Source organism: Hyalella azteca, unplaced genomic scaffold, assembly GCF_000764305.2.
Source record: "Hyalella azteca isolate HAZT.00-mixed unplaced genomic scaffold, Hazt_2.0.2 contig8326, whole genome shotgun sequence".
Lineage (NCBI taxonomy): Eukaryota > Metazoa > Arthropoda > Malacostraca > Amphipoda > Hyalellidae > Hyalella > Hyalella azteca.
The window spans coordinates 15,464-39,166 of NW_025938423.1; the positions used below are offsets into that span (position 1 = coordinate 15,464).

The following is a 23,703-nucleotide window of genomic DNA, read 5'->3' on the forward strand; positions in this document are numbered from 1 at the left end:
CATTCTCAACTTAGAATTATAAATTACTTGACCTATTCTATTTAATAACAGTTGACCACTTATTCGTACCTTAGAGACTTGATCCATAGAAACAATTTTGAAGAATCAATCACTGTAGAAAAATACTGCTGAAAAATCTCATTTCTCCTTATGGCAAATAAAAGTGATATGAGCAAACATGAAAATTATCTAAATGAAATTAAACATACGTTCCGAAGACTTAATGGACTAATAACGGAAAATTTCACCAAAACGAAATATTTATTGTCTACCACACTCGATAACCAATCAAAACCACCGACTACACATATATCCTGACCACGCAATGTAATCCACCAAATACCGAGCCTTCTGCGCTGGTACGTCCAATCTCATTAAAACTGGTATTCACATAATAAATAATTATACAAATAAACATTCACATAGTTCGATAAATAGCTATTCACATAGCCAATATTGTTGAAGAAAGGCGTATACAGAGAGACTAGTCATATTTTTTGCAATCTACTCAAGGTCTAATTCCTCGTTAATTATTTTCTATTTTGCTTTATTCATTGATTATTTTCTGATTCTATTTATAAGTAAATTATTTTCCGATTTTATTTATTTCATGCCTACGAAAGCTGATGTAAAGGTTGTCAAGGACTATTTACATCCCTTTGAAAAAGGCGATATAGCGATTAAAATATTTCCTATTTCCAACTTCATTGAATGTTGATATGAAATTTTATCATCTTTGAAACCTTTTGAAAGAGTTACTAATGCCTGAATATTTGAACCGATATTTTGATATTGACATTCACACTAACATAAAACTACTACTACTCCACCCATGATAATATTTTAATTACCATTTTTTATCCTTTTTTAGCGCATTTTCTCATTTTTGTACAAAAAGCACTATTGTGCTCGCTTTGTCCGTTCGTCTGTCTGTCTGTCCGTCTGTGACTTCGCGTTTTCGTCGACGAGAAAATGCGCTCTCTGACACTCACTCTAGTGAGTACTGAGTTATATATATATTTTTAATTTTGACTGAACATTCCAGGAGTGCTGACTTGCACGCTTTAATGGATCTCAATAATATTGTTGTTCTCGTAACTGTCCATCCTGGTTGTGGCAACTAGGTAAGGGCAAAGTGATCGGTCAGTTCTTCAGTGCACTCAAGCCACTGCTAGTTTCTATGACCATCACTGGCCCAATGATGCGCCTGAATCATTTTGTTTGCATTACATATCACCCTATAAACAAACAAGGTACACATTTATCGACTAGAATTCGTTGAATGGCTGAGTTTACCGTAAGCTGCGGGACCATTCACTAAGCTGAGGGTCCCGAAGATAATAATAAGTAATTATTAAATAATATATAATATTAATAATAATTAATAATAATAATATTTAATTGCCCCTAATAATTTCAATATTTTTCATCTCCTTCAACGAAAAACGAAGCCATCGTCATGATAATCGCGTCATAAGAATTTCATCGCCGCATCCATTTTGTTTCGAATGGTACAGTAGGTTTATATAAGTTTGACTGCACTCGATATTTGGATAATACTTGCACAGAATAGATTAAACAGACATTTTACCTGCAATTATATCACTCCAATTTGTTATCGAATACAGATGCTTACTCATCAGCAATGTGAACTATGATCACAACTGAAGATGCTATCTCATAATGCGTACTGAAGATTTGCAGCAAGAACGCGTTAATGAATCAACAGGCATCCATGCAGAAGACGAAATTCTGACAGCAATACTCAGCCAGTGAACTTAGATGAAGAATAATAAGTGAAGATCAAGTGCCGACTTATCAAACATCCTTGGTGCCAGCGACAACAGTAGAAGCCGTGCGCGACTAATGAAATGTAGTGGTAAACAATATCATAATGGAAATATTTTGTACGTAAATAAAGACAAGACAGTCTATTCAAGCCAACATTTTGATATAATACTGCTTATTTATTGACAAATAATACCATAGTTTAGTCCTGCTTATTCAAACAAACATAGTTACACAGTACAATTCATTCATGTACTTTATTAACGATTTAAAAGTTGATATAAGTGAGGTCGCAAGCAGATAATGCTTTTAGCAATCATAATGAATAGAGATTAATTCAGAATAAAAAATTTTCTACGTAAAATTAGAATTTTTTGGTATGCGGTCATCATTCACGATACAGTTACAGAGTTACTATATTCAATCGCAAATTTCATTGGCACCAAAAGATGTACGTCTAACCACAGCCGACAACTTATTACAGATTCTATCCATTTTTTTACAATGAAGATCGCTGCTCAGTAAATGAAGTAAACACGGATGGACTGAATCTGTCTCAGTCTAGCCGTCTTCCAACAAGTGATCGTTGAGGTGAGAAAGCTTTTTACCATCTGTTGATTATGAAATGATTAGCTTGTGAGCTTTCAAAGCTTTGACATAATTGCAGGAGATTGTTTTCATGTTGTCCTCGCAGACCCAATTAAGCAGCATTGAGTGCTTGAAGTATTGCTCGTCACTCTACAGAATATTACCTCGTCACGTAATTGACAATTTCCTCAGCCACTTAATTTTTGATGATATTCACTCCTATAAATATAGGGCCGCGTTTAAATTATTATTTATTTTTAACGCGTCTCTTACCATTTGTAACAGACAACAGAAGAAGTCACTGAAATAAAGAGAGTCTAACAGAGTTGAACTCTTGGCTTCGGTGGGAGTGCCAGCTCCTAAACACCACGAACTACGATATGGATCCATCACTATATCGCTGCATTGCGCGTTAAATTTGACGCGCCAATCGCATGCACTAAAATCTAATGTATCATTTTTGGGTTCATAAATAGTAGCTTTGACTGAACAGAATCTCAACTTGCATTACGCAGGGACAAGGTGTGAAATGGCGTCCGCAGCTGCTGCATCAGCAACTGTTTTCCAAGAAATGGAAACCATTCACAAAGCCCTGGAAGCAATTATGATTTTATGCCCCAAGTACATATGCAAACTTCTAGCTTTGGAGTGCTGGGATAAAGACATCAATGATACCTATAAGGTATACCTGGAAAAATGTCGAGGCAGCCCCTTCAGTCAAACTGAATGGAAGAAGCTCTGCGGCTTCTCGTGCAAAACTTTAGAAACGAAGAAGACTCCCGACGACTTTGACATGACTGCGTTACACCAGTTATTTTTGATCATCTTTGAGATTAAGAATGACGGGAGAAACTCTACTGAGATGAGACAGAAATTGAAGGAAGTGAAGGACGTTAGAAATGACCTCATGCATGGCGCAAAATCAATCAAAGACCCAAACAAGTTTGGGGAAATAGAAGCAAAAATGTTCGGGTTGCTCGAAGAAGCTAAACGCTTTTATCCCTTTCATTTGACTGAGATAACCTCCTTGGAACACGAGCTGCAACTCGAAATAAAGAGCGGCTTTTCTCCCGGGGGAAGAAAGTTGGCTTATGACAGCTACTGCGTTCTTACTGAAGGGAAAGAAATCGCAAATTTCAATTTCCATAAATACGCAGAAGAAGACCTACCATTCGACGTCGGGCGAGTAAAAAGGTCCGAAGTGTTTCATCCACTCGAAGTAACACTACAAGACGAGGAAGACAACACACTCCCATTTCAAGACATATTCTATTCGTCAAAAGAGGAAATCACAATTGTTTCGGGCGTCGTAGGAGCTGGTAAGACAACTTTACTCAAAAACATAACCCAACAATTCTCAGAATCACAACCTAACTTTCCGAGTTACCTGCAAAGTTTTGAAATCCTCCTGTACATCGAATGCAGGGACAGAACTACCCAAAGTTTGCAGCAAGTCGTCAGGGAACATTTTGGTAGTGTCTGCGTTAAGCTTGGAGAAGACAGTGTTTTACAAGCACTCTCACAGCTCCACGTGCTATTTCTGGTCGATGGGTTTGACGAGCGTAATGCAGCATCGATGGCAGTTTTGCGTGAGCTCTTACAAAAATCGTGGCACTCAGACTCACGAATTCTCATCACGACCCGTCCTCAGGCACACGGGGATCTGAAGAAATTCATTACCCAAAATAACTGCAAATTCTCAGAGTTCAAGATTGCCCCCATTTCTGAGCTACTAGAGCAGTTGAAGTTTATGGAGAGATACGTACTCAGTCTGACCAATGACCAAGCTTCCGCATTAGCAATTCAAGATCGATTCTCCAAGCTTGACCCTGAGCTACAAAGATTCTTTACGGAGCCAATAACTTTGTTGCACTTTTGCTCTATGTACATGGATTCTCCAGAAAAGATCAACTCTTGGAAGAGCATCAACGACGTGTCTAGGGACACATTACAGCTACAAAAGATCATTGTGTCTGCAAAGCTCAGTGATGTCGCTTTCGCCAACAAAGAATTCCTGGTTGAGGACTTGTTCTTGGTTGTTGGCCAGTGGGCTTTGGAGTTCCTGTCCTGCAACCAGATCACCTTCACAGACGATGAACTCATGCGCTTAAAGCGACAATGCCACGAAACAATCTTGCATCACGGAGCCGGCAAGGAAGTTGATGGTGCAGTGTTCCTAAACTCAATGCTGAGGGTGAGAAAATCGCTTGCTGGGAGCGCCACCTCGACCTACTCCTTTGCACATAAGTCAGTTCAAGAAAGGCTGGCAGCGTCTTACGTGACGACGCGCATGATGGACCACGGTGATTCTCTATTAGAAATTATGTGAGTAACGTACGCTTAAAATAACGGGTAGGACAACAGGTCCACTGGTTATCGTCTCGGATGTAAATGAATGACGACAGGAAGTCATCACCTGGAAGCGAAACTCTTATTACTACCATAATGACTTTAAAATATTGTAAATTGCAGTTAAATGATGTTCAGCTCATTTGATAAATATTTGTCACTAATATAGTACTGTGTGTAAAAATTATATTAACACAGCTGTCTTTGTTTGCCTCTAATTGTTATTTTATCAACGCAGAACCAATGCCAGCCAGGGTATTCGATCATTTGAGAAATTCCCCTGCATGAGTGAAACTGATCCAGCCTCCGTCGAGCACAGCCACTACGAACAGTAAGAGTTGACTTGAACCTGCGATAATTGTAAAGTGCATTCCGCTGATAGCAGGAATACTAATTAATATTTTTCCTCTCTATAGCTCATAACAGTTCCTTTCTTTATCCTCTGTGAGTAATGTTGCATTTGATTCTATCGCCATTGATGTGGTCAGCTTTAAAATTCCATAACTTTTATTTAATTTAATTTTTGTTTTATTAATCAGCGTGTGTCTTTTTATACTCAAACGTTATCTCTCTAACATTATTCCCATCGTGTCAGGCTGCTGGAAGTGCTGTTGTACGTCATGCAGGATCTGAGCACCAGTTCAAGACAGTTCCAGAAGCGTTGGCCTGAATTAAGGGACGCTATCACTGCTGCTGGCGTCACCAGCGGCGCCGACTGGCAGAACTTGCTGTTGCGGAGTCCTGAAATCACCGAGCTTGCCAAGCACGCGGCCGCGATCACTATCAATGAGTCTAAATTATGGCATGTGCAAACCGGTGAGACATTTGTGTTGAAATTCGTCCAAGACAAAGCCTAAGGAGTATCACCCACTCCTGGTAGTCTTAAGCTTCAGGTTTAAGGGCAAGCTCAGGGGATCGGTCTGTAAGGGATCGGTCTGTAAGACCGATTGTTACTTACCATTTCCATTTTGATTCCAATCTAGGCCTAAAAACCATATATGTGACATGTCATACTTTTTCCAGCTCGCGAGGTGTCGACAGTAGCACTGATGTTGCCACATGTGCAGCCTGAATTCATCCACGTCGAAGTTCCACCCGGAGTGTTGAGTGCTGTGGCTTCCAAGTGGTCAAATTTGACTCAATTGCACAATGGCCAAATAAAGCTGGACTTCCTGAAAGTTTCACAGACGGGTCCTGATCCCTGTGACGATCTGCTCAAAAGCTTTCAAGGCTCAAGGTTGGTATGTATGTGCGGTAAAGTATGAAATAATGGGAAGAAATAATAAATGGCACCAAGTGGCCTCACAATGTTAATACCTGGTTTGTCATCGGCTCGATTTGATACTCCCTGACTCATTGTTAGCGTTTAAATTCCACCATTTGACTGATGTTCGCGTCGAACTGCATCGATTGCAGCATTGCGGTGCTCGCTCGTACAAATGAATAGGTTTGTCATCCACGAATAATGGGCTAATATGCCACAGTTCGTATAGAATTTAGCTTCTTTCCCATGTATACACCGTAATACACGCAATAATGCGTTGCCAACATCAAAGGACATCAGTCCATGCAATAATTGCGCCTGAGAAATGCAAATGAGAGCACTGAATATTCTGGACCTCTAACAATGGCATTCTCTGTTCTCTCATTAGAGGAAATTTTGAAACACAGTTAAGAACTGAAATCTATTTTTCCTTGGTCAACATGTCCAGGAGTTTGAAAGTTCTGCACCACAAGAAACTACTTTTCAGGAGATAAAGAGTTGTCTCGCTCTTAGAAAAACGATTGAATAATTAGAAGTTGTTTCCTAAAACTTGAACTTGAATGATAATTAGCCGACAACTTTACTTTATTTTTTCAGGAATGTCGCAGACTCGTTGTCTAAATACAAGTTAGCACATGATTGAAAGGACAGATATATTAAAATACTTCAAAATTATTCTAAATCCCTGTAGTACACGACCAGTATAATTGCTGTGCTGGTCGCGCTGCCGGATAACTTTTCCCGTAGCATCATTAATTGTTGTGCCGCTTCCCTGACCTCATCTAGCAGTTGTAGTCTTTTTTCTCTATAGCAAGACTAGCGTAGCGCTGTTTTGAGTCAATTTTAAAATGTGAAAATAATTTGCATTTTATTTTTAGCTCCTTCCATTGCATTAAATGAATTCAATTCCAGATCTATACATAAAGAAATGAGGGAACACTGGTTTAATAAAGTTAATAGAGTTAGCGGGGGCCCTGCGACGAACCTGCATAGTTTTTACTCCTAACTTCCTGAACATAACCCTCTACCGCCTGACATGAGTAACCGGAGCAATATTGTCACACATCTACTTCCCAAAAAGCCTACGTTGCTAGTGAGCGCAAAATGACTTGCACTGATGGTTGCCGCCACGTACGACAACTGTAAAATGTTTTCTGTTGCGTACAAACGCCCTCAGGTTGCTGCATTCAATAGTTTAAGTATAATTTTAGTTGGAAATAATATACGTTTAAAAATTTTTTTTAAAGACAACACTTCTAAAGAATCCACTGTTTCCTATGTTACAGATGTGCAATGAATTTCTAATTTTATTTTCGAATATTTAAAAATTTATTTTTCAATATTTTCAATATATAAATTTTTTTTAATTATTTATGCTGTCAATTGATTCATGCATTGCCTTCAACTTCATACAAGTGTGCAAAATTTCAGATCAATTGGACAGGTAAAAGTGTGTCAAATATCAATTATAAGATTGGTAGCTGACAAAATTATTTTTCAGTTTTTTTTAATATTAAAAAAAATTATTTATAAAATTATTTTCTTTGTTATTTGGTTCATGCATTTTCTCCAACTTTACTCAAATAGTGTGCAAAATTAGTGCAAAAATTAGCTTAGTGTGCAAAATTTCAGATCGATAGGATTAGTAGAAGTGTGTTAACTTTTGATTATAAGATTTGTAGCAGACAGACAGACAGACAAACAACAAGAAGTTAAGTTAAAGAGAAGTGTTGTAATAAAGAGAAGTGTTGTAATTAGTCTGATGTAATTACTCTGTTGTAAGAGTGTTGAGAAGTGTTGTTGTAAAGAGACAAGAAGTGTAAAGAGAAGTGTTGTTGTTGTTGTTCCCGGAGAGCGACATACGGCGGTAGAGGGTTAAGAACCTGCGTTCGGCACTCTCAAGTGATAAAGAGCAAGACTGATCCTTGCACGTTCAGGTGTCATATAACTAAACTAACTTTGTCGCGTTCAAATGTAAAAAAAAAGAATAAACTTGTATTATTTCAGGTGTAAGCTCGTGGAGTTGAGGAGCAGCATCAGCAGCACAGATGCCGTCGAAGCAGTAGCTTCAGTTTCGACGGCGGACACAACACTGTTGAAGTTCTCACTAGCCGCACCCCTTAATATGGAAGCTCTGCAGGGCAAATACAAGAGACTAAGTGAGTGAAAAAATTTTGTGTTCTATGTCCTGAGTTTTTAATGTCTACCATTGTTTTGACCGCTTCATGAGCTTTATCCGCCAATAGGGAGAGTGTAACCCTCTCAGTTAGCCAACTAATAAATGGGCATTAAAATAGCTATTCCCGATTTACGCTGCGCTTGAGGTACTGAATCACAATCGACAAAGTTCAAGAGTGACCAACCGTTCTATTCAATATAACCGTTTCTCTCTCAGTTGTAAAAATATGGCCATTGGATGATGCTTGGGCTACGCTGCCTGAGGCCTCCAAGTCCCCGTCTTGTGAAGAGGAGCAAGGCCCTGCGGCTGACAAGAGCAAGGTTCCCAGCGGCCGTCTGCCAGCCGAGGCACCGCCGCACGTGTGGGTGTACGGGGTCAAGTCTGGCAGTGGGAGAGCTGTCGCCCGGGCTATACGTGCAATAGCTCCTCTCACCAAAAGGTTATTCACTTTATTTATTCTCGTTATGAAATAAGAGAATGAAAACTTGCTGAATGTTATGCACTCACTTAAGTAAAATTTGTGTTTATATTCTCCAGTGAATTGTATTCTCTTCAGCATCACTGATTTGCAGCCCTCCAACCATTAGTGCGTGTTAGACCCCAGTGCATCGGAATAGTTTTCTCGAAACGAACTGAGATAAGGGAACGCGACGAGAAATATCTCAAGAAGAATGTCGAAACAAAAGTAACAAAATGTCTCTGAATTAATTTAATTTTTGTGCCAACAATTTAAAACTTGTGTCCCGGATGTCAAGAAATATTATAAAACAAATCGATCTAAAACTATACATGTCCCAAATGTTCGAGGCAAATAAATATATTTCATAATGATGCCAGACAAAATGAGACATGTCGAACACACCTATTAGAGACTGAAAATGTTGAACGCTGCATTGTTAATGTGTGGGATGGCAGGTTTGGCTGCCAATACAATTAAGCAATTACGTTAATGAGCAAACGGGGCGATATATAGCTGGATGAACAATTTGCCGGGAAGTTTCTCACATAACATATTTATGTGTGATACACTTCGGATAATCGCGCCTAACGTGGACCGAGTGCGTTCATTAGATGTTTCAAATTTCTTGATGGCATCAGCACTGGTCATTGACGCTTTTTCTATAAGCCCGTCTACACAGGCGAGTACGTGGTGGGAACCATGTGCGGATGACCACAACTGGCTTCAACTATTATATCGGCCTATTAACTGTTATTATTGGCTTAAGCCTTAAGCACGAGGCCATTAATGGCTGTCAGTGCTTCTTCAAGTGTGGCTGCCAGTGTGTCAAACCGTCTGTGGCATCATCAGATGCCAGAGACCAGCAATGGTATTCGTACCTGAAGACTGGTGACAGTAGGTAGCGTTAGCAGACCATAGGTAAAGATCGTTAGCCACGATAAGTTGTGTAATCAATAATTATGTGTCTATTATTATCTGGAAGCAAATAAACATTCGACGTACAACCATCTTTGGTGAATATGATAAAAAATAATGATGCGTTGAATAGATGGTTATTTAGACACTATTTGTAAATAATAGTTGGTTATTACAGACACTATTGTAAATCGAAAAATATATTAAACGTTGAAAAGTTGCAATATATTCCGAGCGATACGTCCCAAACTATTTTTATATCGGATTAACTAGTATGTGTTGTTATATAGCGTTCTTTTTCGTTGAAAGATTGTGAACTTCGAGAAATTTTACAGCTTCTACTTATTTCCGGGACGTCTAGTCTCAGTATCATCCTAGATTTCCACATAAATCTAGGACGATACTGGCGTTACTCTATAGAAATCTATCATTCTGTTATATGTATAAATAAATTACCAGCATATATTTATGTTTCCTCTTCCTCCCCTCCCCCCATCTCACTCTATGCCCCTCCACCCCCTACCCCCATCTCTATGCCCATATCTCATGCCTCATACCTCAAAGGCTAGGGACTTTGTTCACGACGGCGTTTACCTTCATCATCATCAAATCATCCCCATTCATCATCATCCTTCAGACCCCGGTACCCACCAAATCAACGTGATCGCTCAAGACATCGCACAAACATGATTCAACTCGAAAAAATCAATTTCAAACTCCTTACTAACACACAGTAACATTTCTAACGAGTTTCCTTAACTTCAATGCTCAACTTATCTGACTTACTGATCCATCGGTGTCATACATTTTTTCTTGCTTTATTACAAGCGGCACGGCTTATTAATTATCGCTGATTGATACACTATGTGTTAGATCATCGGTGCCATAAGTGTTCAGCGCACATTATCGCTGGGCTCGAAGACATGGAAAGTTGAATAGGTTTATAACTGCCATAACTAGAGAATATGCCATAATAGAGAATAGATAGTAGGTTTACAACTGCATAAATCTAAAAAAAAATATGTTTATAACTGCCAAAAGTCCAAACGCGCCATGCGGGATATATGGCCTTTATAAACCTATTCATTAAGCAACACTTTTAAATGATTAAGCTAAGCAATAACGACAAACACAATTGACTACTTCACTTTAATTATTATTCATAATTTTATTATTGGACTAACAATGTGCTTTTATTTTTTCAAACAATCATCACGTACCTATAATTTTGTGCCAGTTTCAATTTTTGTTATGTCTTATGTCAGTTTTGTCAGGTAAAGGATGCTACGGATGGTAATTTTGAGCTCACCTCTTATATATATAGTCTGTTCACAGACTGGACGATTTATCGCTGCTTAACTGCAAGTTGGAAGAGGAGGAGGTGCTGCAGCTGTTGGTGCAGCTGCATGGCGATGGCATTAGAAGCACTGATGGCGGCCAAACACGATTCACCCAAAACACGTGAGTCCTGCTGGTTAAATACCTGGGGCCATACTTTCAAAACTCGCTAAGTGAACGTAAGTACTTAAGCTCTATTTTCCTGTCTATGATTTGTGGATTTTGAGCGTAAGGCAGTCAATGATTGGCTTATGAACTTACGATATCCTAACTTATTTTGAAAGTATAGGCCCTGGGCCATAATTCTTGATGGTGACGAACTTATTAAGTCACGTGAACACGTGATTTTTTGACAAGAATGAAAGTAACTTACCTGCTCATTATAACACCTTGCATACGAGTGCATGAGAACATATGTATTCTAATTCATCAAAACATATTCTACCAAGTAATATAACTTGCTTTTTTGTCTGATGTTTAATATCATATTAGCTCTTTTTTGTCTTCTGCGGCAGTCCAGAAGAGAGATCTTAATTATGCTGATAAATTAATATGCTCTTGTACTTCTTAATATGCTCTTGTACTTCTTAATATGCTCTTGTACTTCTTAATATGCTCTTGTACTTCTTAATGTGCTCTTGTACTTCTTAATATGCTCTTGTCAAGAGAAATACAAGAATCTGCGACATGATTATCCAGGCCTATTCTTCAATGCCGAAGTTACCATACTAAAACTGTTGTTCCATCAGCCACCAGCTCCTGGACGATGACGTCGTGACGCTTTGCATCGCCGACGTTCTCCCCGACTTTACCAGGTGAGTGGCGCGGGTGGTCGTGACATTACTTGATCTGGCGCGCGAGCCAAGCTTAGTTATAAGAGTAACATTGATAATTGTGATTAAACTAAATGAGTGAACTCCATAAAAGTCGTATTTTGTTTGCTCATTACGACATTTTCAACCAAGCTTATTCTTTTTTCTTTATTTTTTTTTTTATTTCGAGCATTAATTTTTCTGCAACGTTGCACCACAAATTGTAAATTCTTGGAGGAGAAGCGGTTAAAACTTATACATGGATTTTAGCCGACTTCCCCATATTTTAAGGTAAATTTTCCGCAAAATAAGATCCGTCTTTTTTATTTTGGCTGCTCGGTTCCTCCTCTTATTTTTAACTTTTGTTTCCTGTGGTATCGCACACACACACGTGTATCACGCATACGACACACCCAAATAAGTCAGGGAGAGTTGCCTTTATTTAGGGAGAAATGGGTGACCATGTCTTCACGTGACATCTGGATACGTTGCCTTTATTTAGGGAGAAATGGGTGACCATGTCTTCACGTGACATCTGGGAGACGTTGCCTTTATTTAGGGAGAAATGGGTGACCATGTCTTCACGTGACATCTGGATACGTTGCCTTTATTTAGGGAGAAATGGGTGAGCATGTCTTCATTAGGAGAGTGACTTCATTAACAAATGCTGTCGGACGGAGTTCATTGCTGGTACGGCGATATTGTTTGACATTAATTGTAGCATATGCATAATTATAATAATTTGACAAGCATTAATAATGGATGATCAATGCATGTTAAAATGCATGACCTAAAAGTTGTTGTTCCATTTTTATCTAGTGAAAAATGTATAATGTCTTAGGCCTGGAAGCGACTTGGTACATCTATTAAAATCGTAACTAAAACATTTCTGGTTATTATTGGGATTTTGAATTAATTATGTTATAATGAAACGTTTTATTCACACTTTTTACTCCATGATTATGTAAACAGCTTAACGGTTATATGGCTTCTCAAAAAATTGGAGATTGCCAGATTATAGACAAAAAATGCTGTGACACGCAGATGAATTTATTTTGGAATGCGCAATTTTTCATTAACCATTGCGCTTTAATAAATGCTTCATATATTTATCACAATAAATACATAAATGCAGGTGAGTCAGTCACACAAACTGCTTTATAATCATTGAATAAGAAGTCAGTACATAAATTGATAAGATATAACTCCTGCCGATGTGGCTAAATAAGATGTCAATGCATAAATTTATAAGATATCGGTCCTGCCGATGTGGCTAAATAAAATGTCAATACATAAATTAATAAGATATTAGTCCTGCCGATGTGGCTAAATAAGAAGTCAATACATAAATTAATAAGATATAACTCCTGCTGATGTGGCTAAATAAGAAGTCAATACATAAATTGATAAGAAATAAGTCCTGCTGATGTGGCTAAATAAGATTTCAAAACATAGATTGATAAGATATAACTCCTGCCGATGTATCGAGTTGCATGAAGTGTTGCTCGGCAAATTTTCCAGTCAGCGAACAGGCCTATTTCATCACTGCCGACACTTTTATTCTATAGGACGGCGAGCGTGATGCGCCAAGTCCTCGCCCAGCTGCAGTCCAGTAACGCCGAGGACTTGGAGGCCCAGTGGCCGAGGATGCAGCGAGACATGCAGGAAGCGGGTGCCTGCGCGCGGCACTGGCGGGAGGCGCTGCGGTGTTGTCCGCACCAAACTGCCATCGTCGAGACCGCTGCACGGGCCACCCTCGTAGAAGACAAACAATTCATGATCAAGAGCCGTAAGATAAACAGATTATGATCAAGAGCCGTAAGATTAATAATTCATGATCAAGAGCCGTAAGATAAACAGATTATGATCAAGAACCGTAAGATAAACAATTTATGATCAAGAGCCGTAAGATAAACAGATTATGATCAAGAGCCGTAAGATTAACAATTCATGATCAAGAGCTGTAAGATTAATTTATTCATTTGCCATTATATTCACAAGTGTAGTGCGATTGCTTGTTGTTAAGCTAAAAACTCCTAGAAGATAGTCTTTTTAGCGCATTTTTTCATTTATGGAAAAAATACTCTATTGTGCTGCCGGGCACACGGTACCGTGAACTGTGAGCCTTGCTTTTTAGTACCGTGAACTGAGCCATGTCCGTCCGTCCGTCTGTCCGTGACTTCACGTTTTCGTCGACGAGAGAATGAGCTCTCTGTCACTCACTGCAATGAGTACTGAGTTATATTTTTTTCAATTACAAGCCATGGTTTACGAACATTTTACATCCACATTACGGACATTCGATACTTGCAGGAGTCAGAAATGAGGGCTAGTGGTATGGGATGGGGGATGAAAGCTTGTTAAACGAATCTTCATTTGTGATAGTTTTCCCCATCCAGTGCAAAGGGTCCCAAACGAGGACAATTAACTCTAAACATTAACATTAGCTAGTATGAGTCACGATCGAATTTGTAGATCATCCTTTTTCGTACTCCAATAAAGTTGCTGAATGGATGCAACTAAAAAGTATTTATCAGAAAATTTTCCAGTCAACGAATTCATATGATTTTTTTGTGGCAATAGAAATTGTCTCGAGTATGTCGAGTTGCGATCTAGTGGCGATGACACCATCTATTGAACCATACAAAACTAGATTTTGACAAAGTTTGAATTGAAATTATTAATCTATTTAATTTGATTTAATAGTTTGAATGGAAACTATTATATCTATTATTGAGTTATTCAATTTTTCTTTAATTAAGCAAGGACCGGTAATTGAAAAAAAAATAAATTCACGAGAGTCGCAATTGTCTCTGCAGTTTAATTCACTAGAAGAAAATGTCAATTTGAGAAGAACGAGAAGAAAATATAAATGTAAATTGTCATGACTCTCACTTGTCTGTGCAGATAGTGACGTTGAAGCAGTCGCCCTGATGCTCACTCACGCCCCAAACGCGACCGTGAAAGTGAACACGTCACCGGCAGCTCTTAGCACCCCCGCGTGGCGGGAGATTGTCCAGCACCACAGCCCTGGGGGCAGGGTCTTGCATCTCGACCTCCTGAACTTGAGCCTGGAGTTCCAGCCTTGTGACGACGTGCTCCTGCCTCTGATGGGCAGCAGGTGAGCGAAACTGCAGCTGGTGAGCAAAACTGTAGCTGGTGAGCAAAAAAGGGCTGCAGGTGAGCAAAACTGCAGCAGGTTAGCAAAAAAGGGCAGCAGGTAAGCAAAACTGCAGCAGGTTAGCAAAAAAGGGCAGCAAGTGAGCAAAACTGCAGCAGGTTAGCAAAAAAAGGCAGCAGGTGAGCAAAACTGAAGCAGGTGAGCAAAAAAGGGCAGCAGGTGAGCAAAACTGCAGCAGGTTAGCAAAAAAGGGCAGCAGGTGAGCAAAACTGAAGCAGGTGAACAAAAAAGGGCAGCAGGTGAGCAAAACTAAATTACTCAAGCCGGTCGCAACTGGATATTTTCATCTGATGGCTCTTGAGCTGAAATTCCTCTAAAAATATTAATTTCGGACATGGAATAGCTTTCAATTTATTAATTCACATGACATATTGTCATTTCTTCTATCATATTATCATTATCAGGCAACATCGAAGTGCACAGTTCCTCATGTTAACAGGACCAAGAGGATACTCCTGTCGGCCTCTGTTTTGATAAAATTGTGTTTCAGTTATTATTTATATCACGCGTTAATTAGGTTATATCCATCAATTGCCGATAATTAATTAATTCCCTATCAACTTGTTTGAATTTATTTCTAACTTTATCTCCTTCAATAGTAAAATGCATAGGTGAGATTAGAAAATTTACTCGCAATTTTATTCGCATTCATTTCGCGCGAGCTTACGACAACGGAGATGACATCAGTTGTGAGCCTTGCTAGTACCGTGAACTGTGAGCCTTGCTAGTACCGTGAACTGTGAGCCTTGCTAGTACCGTGAACTGCGAGCCTTGCTAGTACCGTGAACTGTGAGCCTTGCTAGTACCGTGAACTGTGAGCCTTGCTAGTACCGTGAACTGCGAGCCTTTCTCTTACCGTGTAGTGTAAGCCTTGCTACTACAGCGCCGGATTTAGAGTGAGTTTTACTTGAACGTGACAAACAATCAACCAACTTTTCCTTTTCCCGCCAAATTTGTTCATTTTCAGCTGCCGGATTGAAAGCTTCCGCGGTTGCCTAAAGACGGCGGCAGGCGTGGCAGCGCTGGCAGCAGTCGCCGCCTCGGCGTACGTGCACCTCCGCCTCGAGGCTCGTCTGGACCTCAGCCTCCTGCAGGGCAAATGTACTTTCCTCTGTGAGTGCTGCAGAGAAGTGGGAGTCCATGCTCGCTTATGAGCGTGACTTATCAGTCTGGACCTCAGCCTCCTGCAGGGCAAATGTTCTTTCCTCTGTGAGTGCTGCAGAGAAGTGGGAGTCCATGCTCGCTTATGAGCGTGACTTATCAGTCTGGACCTCAGCCTACTGCAGGGCAAATGTTCTTTCCTCTGTGAGTGCTGCAGAGAAGTGGGAGTCCATGGTAGCTTATGAGCGTGACTTATCAGTCTGGACCTCAGCCTCCTGCAGGGCAAATGTTCTTTCCTCTGTGAGTGCTGCAGAGAAGTGGGAGTCCATGGTCGCTTATGAGCGTGACTTATCAGTCTGGACCTCAGCCTCCTGCAGGGCAAATGTTCTTTCCTCTGTGAGTGCTGCAGAGAAGTGGGAGTCCATGGTAGCTTATGAGCGTGACTTATCAGTCTGTACCTCAGCCTCCTGCAGGGCAAATGTTCTTTCCTCTGTGGGTGCTGCAAAGAAGTGGGAGTCCGTGCTCACTTATAAGAGGGTGACTTATCAGTCCAGATAGCGATCACGAAAAATATGCATAATCTCTCAGCATTATAGGTCTCAGTAAATACGGATAACTGTGCATCGATTGTCTGCATCTTCAATGTAAATTGAAGATCATAAAATAGGTAGCAGTTGAATAGTAAGGTCGATAGAAATATGTATACGGTATATATGTATGTATCTCTCTGTCAGTATTACAATTAAGAATGAAAGCTATAGCCACCTATTTCATGACAGTGTAATAATTAGATAAGATGTTTTGTTTCTTCCGATGTCTGCTATCGCATCGCTCCATGAGTTAGATTAATATGGAGTGGGTTTTTCAACTGCATGCTTAGGTCAATAATTACCGTTTGTCTACATAGAATGACTTCAAAACACACCGATATGGAGCTTTGTTTTCTGTTTTTCCTGTCGTTTTACCCACTACCGCCTGGCATGAGTAATCGGAGCAATATGACATGTCACGCGCCTTCTTCCCAAAAAGGATACGTTCTAGTGAGCGCAAAATGACTTGCACTGATGGTTGCCGCCAAGTACGACAACTTTAAAATGTTTTCTGTTGCGTACAAACGTCCTCATGTTGCTCACTCAATAGTTTACACATAATTCAAGTTGAAAGTCATGTTCCCGGAGAGTGACATATACGGTGGTTGAGTGTTAAGTTTGTTCTCTCCCTCTACTCACGATAGAAATACCCGATTTTGAGGCGGTGTACATCATAATTATTACAACCGTATATTTTCTTATGCATCATATCATGCAGTTCAGTGGTGCCTCATCATAGGAGACATTTCATCAGTGATGTATTTCATAATTTGGACTTTTCATAATTTTATCCTTTGCCAATTCAACCTAACCTAACTCAACCCAACTTACATGTTGGGTCAATATATGAAAAATGCACTCTGTGTTATTATGAAATTTTATGATGAATCAATTCACTATAAAATTTCCTTTAGTGATCCAATGTCCCAATGATGAATTGTTATGGTGATGAAATGTCTCGTATGACCAGGTGTCTGGTCACCATGTCGTACATCCAGGACATATATAGTCCTGGATGTACAACATGGCACAAAAACTGGCAAAAAATTAATCTCATTTCTCTACAGGCGTTTACATCCTGGATGTACAACATGGCAGAAAAACTGGCAGAGAAATTAAGCTCATTTCTCTACAGGCGTTTACATCATGGATGTACAACATGGCAGAAAAACTGGCAAAAAATTAAGCTTATTTCTCTACAGGCGTTTACATCCTGGATGTACAACATGACAGAAAAATTGGCAGAAAAATTAAGCTTATTTCTTTACAGGCGTTTACATCCTGGATGTACAACATGATAGAAAAATTGGCAGAAAAAATAAGCTTATTTCGCTACAGGCGTTTATATCCTGGATGTACAACATGGCAGAAAAACTGGCAAAAAAATTAATCTCATTTCTCTACAGGCGTTTACATCCTGGATGTACAACATGGCAGAAAAACTGACAGAAAAATTAATCTCATTTCTCTACAGGCGTTTACATCCTGGATGTACAACATGGCAGAAAAACTGACAGAAAAATTAAGCTCATTTCTCTACAGGCGTTTACACGCCCGTGATTGAAGGCTTCGAGGAAGCTGTGCCTCTGCCGGCCCAGCCTCCGCCCAGGCTGGTGGTTCTGGACGCTGCAGCAGGAGGCCGGGAGGCTGTGGCCCAGACGGTGCTTGCCTACGCTCCTAGCAACAAGAGGTCATTTGCACAGACGACCGTCAAATCAATTGTCGCGTAATACATTTAATGATGAAAAATATTTTTCTATGGTTAGTTCCAGGCAAACGCAAGTAGGATATAAATTCTTCTCCTCCCTCTAACAGTACTCTTTCCGTTGAAAAGATTTGATCAAAAGGCCAGTCCAGTCAAGAAAAATACAAGAATCGGCGACACGCCTATCCAGGCCTATTCTTCAATGCCGAAGATACTATACTATACTATTATATTACTCCGTGCAAGAATTGAGATCACTTGATTGCTTAAACCGCAAGTTTATCATGAATTTAAAAGCATAGAAATAGCAAATCGTCCTGACCAGTCTACTATTACTAATCGTCTTGAATTTCTTGGCAACTTGCAAAGCTTATCGTACCGTCATCTTTACGGTTTCAAATCTTATAAAAATGTCTCATCTGTTTTCCAATCCCATGATTCCCATTTGTTACAGGACTTGGCCAAAAATAAGGACCTGATCATTTATTAGCCAGATAAGGGAAAGGACGTTGTATTGGTTGATCGTAATCGTTACAACAGTAGCCTTTCTGCTCTCATTACAGACCCTTGTAAATTTATCGAGATTACTGATCCAATTGCTTAAACACTTTTGAAGATTGAGGATAAAATTAATAATTTCCTGCAAAAACTTGGAGATTCCGCAGCACTTTCATCTGAAACTTGCTTAAAACTTTATGCCTCTGGCTCTTGCCCTGGTATTTTGGATGGCTTTTTCAATTTTCAAGCATCCCTCTCATGTGGGCCTTTTCTTCGATTATCTTTATCTCAAACACAAACCCATCATATATACCATGAAGCTTGAATCCAACAATAGTTTATCTTTTCTTGATTGTATTGTTACAAAATCAAATGGCCGTTTTCAGACATCTGTTTACCGAAAATCGACGTTTACGGCTTAAGCACCAGCTTTTTTAGCTTTAGTGCTTTTCGTTTCAAATTAAATGGGATTCAAACGTTAATAAACCGCGGCTTTCGTATTTGATCTACTTTCCATGCTATGCGCTCAGAATTTGAATTTTTACGCAGTACCTTTTCTGCTTTTCATTAAATGTGTTTTCGTCGTGATTGATAAATACTCACATTAAGAAATTTTTGTCTAAGCACTATTTTGAGGTTGTTCCCGAACGTGACAATGGGAATGCTGTTTATTGTTAATTACCCTACTTTTGTCCCGCTTCGGAGACTATAGATAAGGAATTTAAAGTTTTCTTCTCTAAATACCTCCCAAATATAAATCTTTTTATATTGCTGGTGAATAATTTTGAAATCAATTCTTTTCTCAAGTAAAAGGAAACACTCCTTGTTCCTATGCGATCGTCCCTGTTTATCTGTATAGTTGTGCGCTGTGCGCATCTACGTATGTCGGTATGACATCACGCAATTCTTTTACTAGGTAGCGGGGCTTAAAGGAAGGAGTTTTAGAGCAGGAAACCTGATCGTGCACCCTACTTATTCAGCAGTACGTGTTCATGCCAGTAGTTCAACGTCGCGATGTCCGATGCTGATGTTGGGTTTAACCCATCCACTTCCGATTTTGCTGACCTGCGATTTTTAGAGTCCCTGTATAATTTTAAACAAAAATCTAGTTTAAATACCGCCTACTTTTCATATCCCCACTAAATTGTAAATAGATAATATTGTAAATAGATTGGTTTGTCTGCTGCTGTTTACTTCATTTTTATTAGTTTTCATTTGACAATTTATATTTTAATATCTTCGATGTGAATATTCAGCTAGCTAATTGGCTGTACTAATGTCTTAGGTTTATGAACTGACCGTGGAACTGGAATCCGGAACGCTTTCACGCATGAGAATTTGTGAATTTTTTGGCTTTTGCGGCGTTTTCTCACTCAGTACCGAATCTCTTAGACCGACCTCTACTGGTTTGATACTTTAAATTACTATATGACGGCAGTATATTAGAAAACATTCCAAATTTCTATTTGGATCATCAATTGGCTATCGGTGACTGCCCAATGGAGCACCATTGCCAACGGGCAATGGTGCTCCTTAACACTCCTGCGTCATTCATTATGTTACATCAAATCATTTTTTCATGCGTAGTAGAGGCAGAGAAGTAAGTGACTTTGGGAGAGGTGGCGAAACTCTTTTTTACAATCGGCCGCTTCATTTCGCTTGCGGTAAAAATGTGAATACACTTTTCGTAGGTCCGACAGTCGGTGAATTTTCAACATTAATTTCCGAATGATGAAACATAATTATGACCAAGTGTTTGATGTCATAGCACCAGGAATGGTTAAAGGTTTAAAATTATTCTGCATTCGGTGCCTTTGCATTCCGCACTGAATTCATCGTAACGTTACTTCCGTATCGCAGGTACGGGGCAATTTCTCTGGCGAGGTCAGCGCTAAGCACGAAGTCAGAGCGACGGCTGTTGGCGTTGCTGCACGAAGAGCTCATAAGAACCAACGACTCTGGCACCACGCGCAGCGAGCCTTACAAGTCAGTGTGTTTGAGGTTAGGTAGCCTTAAGTGGGATGTTCTGACTTCTGAGGTGCAGCAAGTTATTAAAGTCAGGGCGAGGATACGTAGGTTTGCGTGGGGCGAACTTTGGTGCAGCGAGTCCTACAAGTCAGATCGAGGTTAGATGGGTTTGAGTGGGACGTGCTGTTGTGCAGCGAGTGACACTAGTGAGGGTGAGGTTAGTAGGTTTGAGTGGGACGTGCTGTTGTGCAGCGAGTCTTACATGTCAGTGTGGGGATATGCAGGCTTGAGTCGGATGTGCTGCAGTGCATTGGGGGCTCCCGTTTCCATTATTGTGGGTCATTGATTAGTGCCTGATGACCTCTAAGACTCTTGAATTAGCAGCCTCTCAACTGTAAGTGTTTATCTACCATTCTGTTGTTAATCTCGCTGAAATCCCACCATATACCAGTACTGTAACCCCCCTGATCATGCCCCGAACCCGATTTGCCCCGAACCCCACTCTCATCACAATCACTCTTTAAATTATGTCATTTGAGAAATTATCTGGTGTTGTTACATTTTTTCGGATTCTGTATACCTATGTTTGTTCTTCACGGCTATTATGTTTTTTTTCTCATCGATAATGCTGACATGGGTGAGGTCATTGAGAAAAACCTTCGAGTGTTAGATAAGGTTTTCTCGCCGGCCGAACGTAGAAACGTAGTGAGGTTAGAGGATTCTGCTCTAGTTACGTTTGGGGTTGTTTCGGTACTCTTCAAAGTTTTTCGAAGCTGGAACTTCAAAGTCACATTTAGTCTTTTGGACGCTTTCGAGGAATGTGAGGCTAGTGACGTTAGTTTGCGAGTTTAATGAAGATCTTACTAGCATTATGAGATCAATTCAAACTTTAAAAAAGATGTTGCATGGTCCGAAGGATAATTTCAAGAGGCTTCGTTTGAAGCTAATCTTGGATCCAATCTTGCCTGCTCCGACTACTCTAAAGGATTAAATGGGGCTTCCAGGGACAATGTTGTTTTAGGGAGTGATCTCTTGCAGCCTTTTGTTTTTTCTTTATGTGGAGTTTTTTCAGATACGTTGAGAGTTTAGGTGAAAGATATTCATAATCGTCGTTGATTTTGATAGGTTACTTCACAACCGACTGGATCATGTTATTATAGTACTAGGAAGCTTCTAGAGACGTTCTATAGTTGAAAACTTGTGAGGCACATTCCTTACTTCTGATGTCGCATGAATTACTGTTTAGTTTAAATTAATGTTGATTTTGAGTTGAGGAAGTCAGTTTCTGAGAACAAGTGGGGTTGGGAAAATTTTTTCACGGTCGTTGATGAGTGCAGAGAACCATCTGAGACCATCTTTATGTTTTGGATCCTTTAGATATTACGCTTCTTCAGTCATGGCATGATTAGCAGACGGTGAGGATTTTTCGGAGAATTAGCGAGGAAAATGAGTCTTTTCCTGCTGGAGTGTCAATCATCTTATAGGGTTAGGTGAGATAGCCACATGAACCCGTGGTCGGTGATTCTCCCGCAGAGACTACAAGATTCTGGGTTGGATGAGGCTACTAAAGAGCCTTAATTAGGTAAGGCTTCTTCAAGGACATTTAGGCAGAAATACGATAGCATCAGAGGCGTTTGGCAATAGTTATTTTCAAAAGTAAATTTTCATGTATGATCGTTAATTTTTAATTTTAAATTTAATTTGCTAAAACCATGATCTCTCAACTCTTCTTCCTATCACCAGAGACGGCTGGCGACGACTTCGCATCTGCGACGATCCTCCGGGAACTCTCGTAAATTGAGCCCAGCAGGAACGGAAAGAAGAAATAGGGTAACGTGGGGCAGCGCGCCCCCCACTTTTTTCAAACTAAATTTTTGATGAAGTTTTAATTGATACGAGATGGTTTTTTGTTTTGTTTAAAGGTGCAACTAATGAGGAATGTATTATGTGAATTAGACGCCTATAGAGTTATTCAATTTTTAATGAAACCCCATTTTGTAAAAAGTGTCAAAATGGGCCCATTGCCAAAACGTAAATCCGTACACTTCATCCCAGTGAAACTGCCGACCGGCGGTAGAGAACACGGACCAATATCTGCCATACTTAGCGAGAAACCCGCTATGGGCCCATGACCCGCAGTGGGCTCGCTGCCCCATGTTACCCTACATAGAAGCAAAGTTGGAAAATTATTCATTCAGAACAAACTGTTCGAATCGTAATTATAACTTTTTAGCGCATTTTCTCATTTATGGAAAGAAATGCGCTATTGTGCTCGTCATGTCCGTCCGTCCGTCTGTCTGTCCGTCCGTCCGTGACTTCACGCTTTCGTCGACAAGAAAATGCGCTCTCTTTCACTCACTGCAGTGAGTACTGAGTTATATTTTTTATGACACGAATCAGAATTTCATGGAATTCTGCACTTATATTATGAAATGGATATCGGCAATTATAGTGAGAAGTGGAGAGAGACGAGCAGGCGAGCACTAAAAGAGAAACAGGCTGCGATCAACATTGACATGAAGAGAATTCGAACTATTCCCCTAGCCACGTTTCAATGAAATATCTGAACCATCAGTGAAGTGCTTAATGAACTATAATAAAGCATATGCCTGTTATACAATAAAGTGTGTGTTGTACCGAGAAATAAATGTAGACTACCCAGTGCGCATGCGGCGAATTTGATCATTTCTCATGAATCATATTCGGTGACAATGTACTATTTCGGTTCAAATGAAGAATTTATTCCCATAGTAAGCACGATTGACTGATAGACATGCTCCGCCGGTTTGCTTCTGTTGATAGAAAATCACTCGTCCATAACGGTTTATGGGGCAGTCAAGGATCGTCGTCTGACATCATCTCAAAGAGTCATCTTGATTATAAATTGCCAGCGAATGAGAAGCCACTTATATGTATATTTTTCATTGCCTGATATAATTATTAACACCGGGACACGCAAGAAACGTC

The 23,703-nt window shown here is 39.8% G+C and overlaps 1 protein-coding gene across 1 annotated transcript; it reads left to right on the forward strand.

The window, feature by feature from the left end:
- Positions 1–2,230: 2,230 nt before the first annotated feature.
- On the forward strand, positions 2,231–23,003 carry LOC108668288. The gene is made up of 16 exons (XM_047881590.1): positions 2,231–2,379; positions 2,662–4,701; positions 4,964–5,056; positions 5,321–5,541; positions 5,749–5,962; positions 7,997–8,148; positions 8,385–8,607; positions 10,879–11,004; positions 11,631–11,696; positions 13,262–13,482; positions 14,601–14,814; positions 15,842–15,987; positions 18,108–18,255; positions 20,629–20,754; positions 22,480–22,562; positions 22,900–23,003. Exons 2-15 carry the CDS (start codon positions 2,906–2,908, stop codon positions 22,535–22,537), a joined length of 3,804 nt encoding a protein of 1,267 aa, XP_047737546.1. The 5' UTR covers positions 2,231–2,379; positions 2,662–2,905; the 3' UTR covers positions 22,538–22,562; positions 22,900–23,003.
- Positions 23,004–23,703: the final 700 nt, after the last annotated feature.